At 37.0% G+C, this 9,055-nt stretch overlaps 1 protein-coding gene across 2 annotated transcripts; it reads left to right on the forward strand.

Moving 5' to 3' along the window:
• Positions 1–814: 814 nt before the first annotated feature.
• On the forward strand, positions 815–8,752 carry LOC105768053 (ethylene-insensitive protein 2). Of its 2 annotated transcripts, none has more exons than XM_052629403.1 (8): positions 815–1,054; positions 1,826–2,607; positions 2,953–3,039; positions 3,149–3,259; positions 3,338–3,550; positions 4,035–4,211; positions 4,341–7,019; positions 7,525–8,752. In XM_052629403.1, the coding sequence occupies exons 2-8, from the start codon at positions 2,359–2,361 to the stop codon at positions 7,885–7,887; spliced, it is 3,879 nt and encodes a 1,292-aa protein (XP_052485363.1). In that variant the 5' UTR covers positions 815–1,054; positions 1,826–2,358; the 3' UTR covers positions 7,888–8,752. The 2 variants fall into 2 exon arrangements, with proteins under 2 accessions (XP_052485363.1, XP_012443211.1); XM_012587757.2 differs by having other exon boundaries at positions 1,841–2,607.
• The last annotated feature ends 303 nt before the right edge of the window (positions 8,753–9,055 follow it).

Genomic DNA, 9,055 nt, shown 5'->3' on the forward strand with positions numbered 1-9,055 from the left:
CACATTATCTCTATATTATTTTGTCCTTCAGTGTTCACTTACACACATGCTTTTACAGTATTATTAGGGTCTTCAACACACTTTTCTACACTAACATACAAAAGGAAAAGTGGGTTCATTTGATTGTAACAATAATAGCAAAAGTTGTTCTATTTCATTAAAAAAACTTTACAATAATTAAAATACAAAATTTTCACTTACAATCTCATCAAGTTGGATTACAACTTTTAGAATTTATAAAATTTTAAATTTTTTGAATAATTATAATTTTAAAAATAGGTTATCAACTTTCAAGTGTTTTTAAAGCATTTTATCATCCTTTTATATATTTTTAAACTATGGTTAGAAAATATTAAAAGCGGTTCAGAGGTTGACGACAACGTAACTTTTGATAATTGTGAGAAAATAACGTAAACTTAACCTTAATTATCATTTTATAAAATTTACCCTAATTATTAATATAAAAGTTTATACAAATAAATAATAATGCATCAAATGTATATAAATGCAATGAGAGATGTTGGATTAATTGTAATGTTGAAATTTGTGGGATATCCTCGAGATTTGTTGGATCTGTTTTGATGTCAATAACCTTTTAACTGTCTGTCTTTAAACTTTTTCTAGCTTTTTGTTTTGTCTTTCATCTCAACACATTTTCTTCTTCGCTTTGATTAGTATTTAGTAGTGAAAGTTTTCTTTTTTCACATATTATATTGTATATAAATATATTTCCTCTTTTCTTCAACATGGCATGGCATGGCTTGGAAAGAGCCCCCACACCCTTGAAAATATATTTATAATTATATATTTATCTATCTGAGATGACCATGTATCTATCTTTTTTTTTCTCTTCCTGAAAACTGAGCTCTCTTTTTCTTTTTCGCTCTCTCTCTCTCTCTCGCTCTGTTTGTGAAGAAAAATATATAAATAAAACCCAGTGGCTTGAGAAATCCCTCTTCCTGAAGATCTACTTTTGTTAATACCCAAACTTAGATAGAGATTGCAGAGAAAAGGATAGCAGATAAGCTCCTTCTCTCCCACTTTTTACCGTAAGGTAAAATCAAAAAACAATTTTTTTACTTCCCCAAAGGCCTAAACCCTAATCCAATTCTAGTCTTCTCTTTCCTTTTGATTTACTTGTTTCTTCTCTTTGTTTAATTATTTTGGGTTTTTTTTTGTTTTCTTGCTTTATGCGTAATCTACCTTGGAATTTGTGCAAACAATTTTTCCTTTTTTTTTTTCAAGTTATTGAGCTGAATCAGATCCAGGGTCTTGATTTTTATTCATATTGGTTCCTTAGTGCTTCGTTCATTTGGGTGGGGTTTTACACTTTTGCTTGCTTTGGGATGTTTTAGGAAGATCTGAGTTTTGTTTTTAAGTTCAAAGTTTTTGTTTCGTAATTTTCGTGAGGGGGTACTTTTGGGGTTTGTGATTTTGTATGAAGCTGTATTTTATTTTGTCTTCTGGTTGTTTATTTTGGTTTGTTTTTGTGTGTTGATCTTTATCACTATTGATTAGCATTGATGCTGAAATTTAGTTTGCAAAGTGAACTTGTGATGATGCTGAGGGCTTACATCCTTGAACTGATTCACACTATACTTTTTTCTTTTTGAATAATCTGGTTAACCGTACCGGTTTGTGAAATTTATGGTGTTCACTGTATATTGGACTCTGATGATTTTGTCTTGAAGCTTGACCAAATGGCTTAATCCTGATTTATGCAAGAATTTGGTTCTGATTCGTTTTACATGTTGGTTTTGATGCTTTAATTCCTTTTTCTTGTAGTTATGTTCCAAGGCTGATGGTTTTGACTGATTTGATTCAGGTTTTGACTTTGTAGGTGCTTTCTTTGGAGGAATTTGTTTGGATTATTTGTTGTTCTACTCAGGGACTGGAGCTGAGTGTATCTGCCCTTTGATACTGATTCAAGTTATTGGTAAAAGTCCTGCGAGAGTTGGAATAATCGCCAGCCCCTATATGGTTGTGGCTGAGGCTGCAATTTTGATTCTGTCATCAGTTGCGGTGGCACTGATTCTTGGAAAGTGCATTTTAGATGCTCGCTAGTCCTGCTGTGCCGGGGCTTTTGTTTAATGTACATTCGTTTGATAGCAAGTCTTGCAGAAAATGGTCTCGACTGTTTGCTTTTTACTGCAAAATTATGTTTAATCAAATAACTTGCTAATATCTAGCTGAATATCTTATGATGGGTAGCTTCTTTCTTACGAGATTCAGTCATTGTGAACAACCATGTAATTGTAGTGCTTCTTGAGCATTGGAGGTTCTGTGCTATTCTGAAGAGGGAATTTGAAGCGTTACTGCACTGTAACTTGCATATAGTCTGAATTTCTGGTTGACAAAATGGAAGCTGAGGGAGGAAATGCTAACCACCAACGAGGTGCCCTTCATCAGATGTTCCCTGTTCTTTTACCTGTTCTTCTAATATCAATTGGATATGTTGACCCTGGGAAGTGGGTTGCCACCGTTGAAGGAGGTGCACGGTTTGGTTTTGACCTGGTAGTTCCCATGCTTCTTTTTAATTGTGCTGCCATTTTGTGTCAATATCTGTCAGCTAGAATTGGTGTGGTGACTGGGCGTGGTCTTGCTCAGGTATTCTTTTCACGCTTGTGCATTTTACAAGAATAAAAAGATTAGGAATTATTCTGTTTGTAAGACAATTTCTTTGACAACTATTATACTGATCTGTGTACTTGTAGAACTCTATAAAAAATAACAACATGATTTAGTTAAATTCTCCAATGTTGTTTAATTATTTTTCTGCCTAGATTAAAAAGCATAAGAACTCCTTTTTTACAAATGCATGCTTATTAATCTTTAATTAAGTGCTTATATATAACCAGAATGTTATGTGCAAAGGTGCTTGTGCTTATTTGTGGACTTGTGTTTTACTCTTTTCATGATACATATTTATTTCTTAATTTATGGCGATGATAGATTTGCAGCGAAGAGTATGACAAGTCCACTCGTTTATTCCTTGGAGTTCAAGCAGAGCTTTCTGTGGTTGCGTTGGACCTTACCATGGTAGCATTGTTTTCTAAACTATGATGAAAGGCAGCTATAATTCTTTTTATTTGCACTTAATATAGTGATATTTGTTCTATTCTCATGAAAAATGTCTATTTTTTCCCAGGTCCTGGGTGTCGCACATGGGATTAATCTTCTCTTTGGGGTGGATCTCTCCACTGGTGTTTTTCTAGCTGCTCTTGATGCTGTTTTATTCCCAGTTTTTGCCTCCACCTTGGTATGTTAAACTGCTTTGTTTTATTGCACAATCTCTCCCTTGCAACATCATAGCAGTCTAAACAATTTTCAACATTAGGATCACTGCAGGGCAAGTTTCCTATGCATCTATGCAGCAGGTTTCATATTACTTTCTTATGTTTTTGGAGTGCTCCTCAGTCAACCAGAAATTTCTATTTCCATGCTTGGGATGCCAACAAAGTTGAGTGGGGAGAGTGCATTTGCCCTGATGAGTCTTCTTGGAGCAAGCATCATGCCTCACAATTTTTATCTACATTCTTCTATTGTTCAGGTATCTGCGATTGGACTTGTAGATGCATGTATGTACATGAGTCTTGTATATGGGCCTTTATATTTCAGTTTTAATGGATTGGAGACTCCTGTATTATCTGTAAATTTATTTCAACTAAGAATTTGACATTTTCTTTGTCAATACTTGGATTTTAGAAGCCTCTTTAGGATCTTTGCATGTGGATGCTGTCCTTGTAGATTCACTACAATCTGAGTCAAATGCATGTATAATTTTCCTCAATTAGTGGTCTTCTATGGTTATGACATTGTTCTCAAATATAGGGTTGGCTGATGTTCATTGCACCATGCTTAAATGTTATGGGGCATACAATTCTTGAACTGCGGGACAAATTGGTGCACCTTATATCTTTTATGCTTGCAATATCATTTGGTTTTTTTTTTATGGTCCTGCCTTTTTGCTTTTTGGAGTTCAATTTTATGCTATTCATTCTCAACTCTCTGAAGTTTTGTTCTCCTGTCCACAGGAGCATCTGGGACCACCAAATACTTCTAAGAGTGCCTTATGTCACAACCATCTTTTTGCCATCTTAGGCGTCTTTGGTGGAATTTATCTAGTAAATTATGTGCTGATGAATTCAGCTGCAAATGTGTTCTACAATGCTGGCCTTGTCTTGGTTACTTTTCATGATGCAATGGAGCAGGTTAATTTCTTTCGCTTTTCTGATAAGCTATTGTTTATGATGGCTTTCAAGAATCATATTTAAATATTTCTCAACAATTGAGTTAATATGTGGATATTAATAAATTCCTTTTGGAAATGATTAAAACAGGTATTCAGGAATGGTATACTGCCCCTAGTCTTTTTGTTGGTTATGTTCTTATCTAATCAACTTACTGCATCAACCTGGAATCTTGGCGGGCAAGTTGTCTTGCATAATTTCCTTGGGCTTGACATACCGGGTTGGCTTCATCGTGCAACAATCAAAATTGTAGCAATTGTTCCTGCTCTTTATTGTGTGTGGACTTCTGGACCTGAGGGGGTATACCAGATGTTTATCCTTGCGCAGGTGATGGTAGCCCTTCTGTTGCCATCTTCAGTGATCCCCCTTTTTCGGGTTGCCTCATCAAGATCAATTATGGGTGTTTACAAAGTTTCTCCAATTCTGGAGTTCCTATCACTGGTAACATTCATGGGAATTCTGGGTTTAAAGATAATCTTTGTGGTAGAAATGATATTTGGGAGTAGTGATTGGGCTGGGAATTTGAGATTAAATGCTGGGATTAGCATGTCTGTTCCTTTTGTTGTGCTTCTGGCTACTGCTTTTGCATCGTTTTCTTTGATGATTTGGCTGGCAGCTACTCCTTTAAAATCTGCCAGTTCTGAAAGTAAAGCTCATGCATGGAAATGGGATATGAACAGAACTGTTTCTGAGACAGCTTTAGAGAGAGAGGGAAATGAGTTAAGTGAAACTAGATATTGTGGAGAGGAACCTGCTCATATACTGGAAAGATCATTAGCACCAGAAAACTCCATTGAAAGTCATTCAGATTTATCTTTTCCAAATTATAGTCTGGATTTGCCTGAGACAATCATGGAGTCTGAGCAGGAAATACGTCTGACAACTGTTAATGCGAACTCTTCTAGTGGTGAATATCCTAGCCCCCCATTCTGTGGCACTGAGGAACCAGCATCCATACCTGAGTTAGCTTCTGCTGTAGTTGATGAGGTAACAGATGATGTGCCGGGCACAAAGACTCTGAAGATTGAATCAATGAACTCTCTGGAGAAAACAGTGAGTTTTGAGGGAGATCTGCATATCGAAAAAGATGATGATGGAGATTCTTGGGAGCCTGAAGAGCCATCCAAACCTCCTGGAAGTATTTCCTCTTTGGCACCGGATGGACCTCCTTCATTCAGGAGCCTCAGCGGGAAAAGTGATGATGGTGGCAATGGTACTGGAAGTCTCTCTAGATTGGCAGGATTAGGTCGTGCCGCAAGGCGTCAATTAGCTGCCATTCTTGATGAATTTTGGGGCCAATTGTATGATTTTCATGGGCAACCTACCCAAGAAGCAAAGGTGAAGAAATTAGATGTACTATTGGGTGTTGATTCAAAACCATTAAAAGTAGATACAACTGGGAAGGAGTATGGTGGGTATTTCCCTTCGGTGGGAGGAAGAGGATCTGATGCACTTAATGGTTCAAGCCTGTATGACTCTCCAAAGCATTTGAAGATGCAAAATAGTATTGATTTATCACGTGGGTATCCTAGAGGATCATCATTGTGGTCAAACCAGACGCAACAATTAGATGCTTATGCTCAAAATTCTAGCTGTAATGTCATTTCTAGTGAAAGGAGGTACTTTAGTTTGCGTGCTGCACCATCTGCTGAGGCATGGGATTATCAACCAGCTACTGTGCATGGATATCAGATTGCATCTTACCTTAATCGAATTGCTAAAGATAGAAGCTCCAATTGCTTGAATGATCAAATTGAATTACCAGCATCAGATTCTCCTGCCATGGGCCCTACAAATTATCGAGGCTCCCTGGCTTCTGCATTAAGGCAAAAATCGCAAAATGGGGTAACTCCTGCTCAGCCCCCTGGATTTGAGAATGTTGCAGTTGCTAGAAGTAGTGCACTACAATCCGAAAGGTCTTATCATGACAAGAACTTATCTGGGATAAATGATAATTCTGGGATATCAGTGAATACAAAGAAGTATCATAGCTTACCGGACATATCTGGGTTCTCTGTTCCTCATCGAGTGCCCGAGAAGAGTGGCCAGTGGGACAGTTCCATTGGATATGGGTTGTCCATTGGTCGGACAAATTATGGAACACCCATGTATTCAAATGCTGGGTCAAGGGTAGGTGTTCCATTTTCCTTTGATGAGCTTTCTCATTTAAAGGGTTATAGAGATGCTTTGCCTTTACAGTTGGGTTCAGGTTCTGGCACTGGGTCCCTTTGGTCTAGACAGCCTTTTGAGCAGTTTGGTGTAGCTGACAAAAGTCACACTGCTGGCAATGAAGCAGTTGGAAGTGGGTTGAACTCAGTAACTCGGGATACTGCTTCTGGTGTGGATTTAGAGTCCAAGCTTCTTCAATCTTTTCGACACTGTATTGTAAGGCTCTTGAAATTAGATGGGTCTGACTGGTTGTTTAGACAAAATGATGGAGCTGATGAGGAGTTAATTGATCGTGTAGCAGCAAGGGAGAGATTTCTTTATGATGCTGAAGCTAGAGAGATGAGCCAGGTTGTTCACATTCGTGAACCTCAATACTTGTCTTCTGAAAGGAGGTATGGTTCTACACAGAAGAGTGATGAGGCAAATTTTGCCAACTTCTCAATTTCATCTGTACCTCATTGTGGGGAGGGCTGTATATGGAAAGCGGATTTGATAATAAGCTTTGGAGTGTGGTGCATTCACCGGATCCTTGATCTTTCACTCATGGAAAGCCGACCAGAGCTGTGGGGAAAATACACATATGTGCTTAATCGGCTTCAGGTATAATAGTTTCTATTTGTTTCTCATCTGATAATGGTTTGTATGTATTGCATAACTTAACTGTGATCATTATTCCTCTAGCAGTTTGTCAAGGAGTGAATGTTGTTCTCAGTGTATTGTGTCATTGTTGGTTTAAGTTTTAAGTTTGTTATGTTGTTTCATCTGTTGCACTTAGTGTACAAGATTACCCTGGCCTTGCAAAGAGTTATGTAGGTTTGGTTTTTCTGACTTCTTTCACCATTCTTATCTCCAATCAGTGGGAATTCCTTTCATTGAATGGCACTATAAAAATTTCTTCCTGCATTGTTACTTATTTGGCAATTGATTTCCTTTTGGTTTGTAAGTTTATGATGCATTAGTTGCAAAAATGCTTGCAAGTCTAATTTTAGAGAGCCTATGCCTGATATTTTGGATTTCGTTTGTTTGAGCTGAAGAATTTGTGATGCTTTTTGGTGGTTTCTCCATGATTTTGATGAGATTAATAGCAATTACTCCTTGTTAACAGGGTGTGATAGATCTTGCATTTTCAAAGCCTCGAACCCCAATGTCCCCGTGCTTCTGCCTTCAAATCCCCCAGGAATATCAGAAGAGGTTAAGCCCTCCTGTTTCAAATGGAATGTTGCCCCCAGCTGCAAAACCTGGCAAGGGTAAGTGTACAAATGCAGTCACGCTCTTGGATATGATTAAGGATGTTGAGATTGCTATATCGTGCCGGAAGGGTCGAACGGGTACTGCTGCTGGTGATGTAGCTTTTCCGAAGGGAAAAGAGAACTTGGCATCTGTCCTTAAACGCTACAAGCGTCGATTGTCCAGCAAAGCATCCAATGTTCCAACATCATGTACGATGTTGGCTGCTTACAGTTCATAGTTTTTGTTCCAGTTTCCTTCTACAGGTTCACAGTTATCTAGCTGTTTGGTTTTCAATGGCAGCTCATTCATTAGACCACTTCTCACAGGACTGTGAAAACCAACTCCTCCTTCCGTCCTTTTCTCTGTCTTGTGTATTAAAAGCCATTGCTGCAGTGTATGTGATAGATACATAGGATAAAAGGTTTATTGGATATGTTGTAATTGCAGCAGAAAGAATTAAGAAAATGGGGTTCCAAGAAAGGCGGAAATTGATCTTATAGCAAATGTCATTTTTAGTTACTAAAGTCGGACAGTCATCCTTGGTTTAATCTGCAAAATTACATTAGCTTGCATTTGCATTTTCATGCTTTGGAGTTTTAACTAGTTGGATTTATAGCTCTTAGCTCAGAGAGGATTTTTACTACTTAACCAGAAGTCAACATTGAATAAATAAAATGGGGCTACATGACCGAGGGAGGACCTGAAAAGGCTAAAGGACTCTAGCTTTTAGCTTCATTTTTATTCATTTGTTTGCAGCTGACAGTTTTTCCAGATTCCTCTGTTGAAAAATAGAAGACAATCAAGCTAGTTCGTTGTCTGTCGAGATCAAGGTGAAGATCATGGTTGCCCTTTTTTCATTGAAATCTCTATTCCAAGATGAGGTTATGTTGTAGTGGTATCTTTTCCATTGATCTTGTTTATCTCCAATCTTGCCCCTTCATTTTATCTTCCTGAATCATCCTAGGTTTGGAGTTGCAAAAAGTTTGGCTTTGTATAATACCAGTACTCTTACACACTTTGGTTTTCTTGTTACTTCTGTCTAATATTTCATTCTCCGTGATTCTTAGTTTCCATTAAATAAGATTTTCTGGTTTTTAGTTTTACCTTTGTCAAAAAGTTAGGGGTAGGAATTATCAAGAAATCAAAATAGTATTTGATTTGATTTGATTTGACTTTTTAATTTTAGATGAAGAAAATGCTAATCTGATTTGATTCCTTAGAAATCCATAAATTAAAATTATAATATCAAAGTACTTATTTATAATCTAGAATCTATCTTTGTATAAAAGTAAATTGTGAAATGGTAATAAATATCCAACACTATATTTCTACTCTTATTAAATGAATTACAATTAAAATGCTAGTCTACTCTTATTTTATTAAGTATATTAAGTATAAATTAAGTA

Source organism: Gossypium raimondii, chromosome 4, assembly GCF_025698545.1.
Source record: "Gossypium raimondii isolate GPD5lz chromosome 4, ASM2569854v1, whole genome shotgun sequence".
Classification (NCBI taxonomy): Eukaryota; Viridiplantae; Streptophyta; class Magnoliopsida; order Malvales; family Malvaceae; genus Gossypium; species Gossypium raimondii.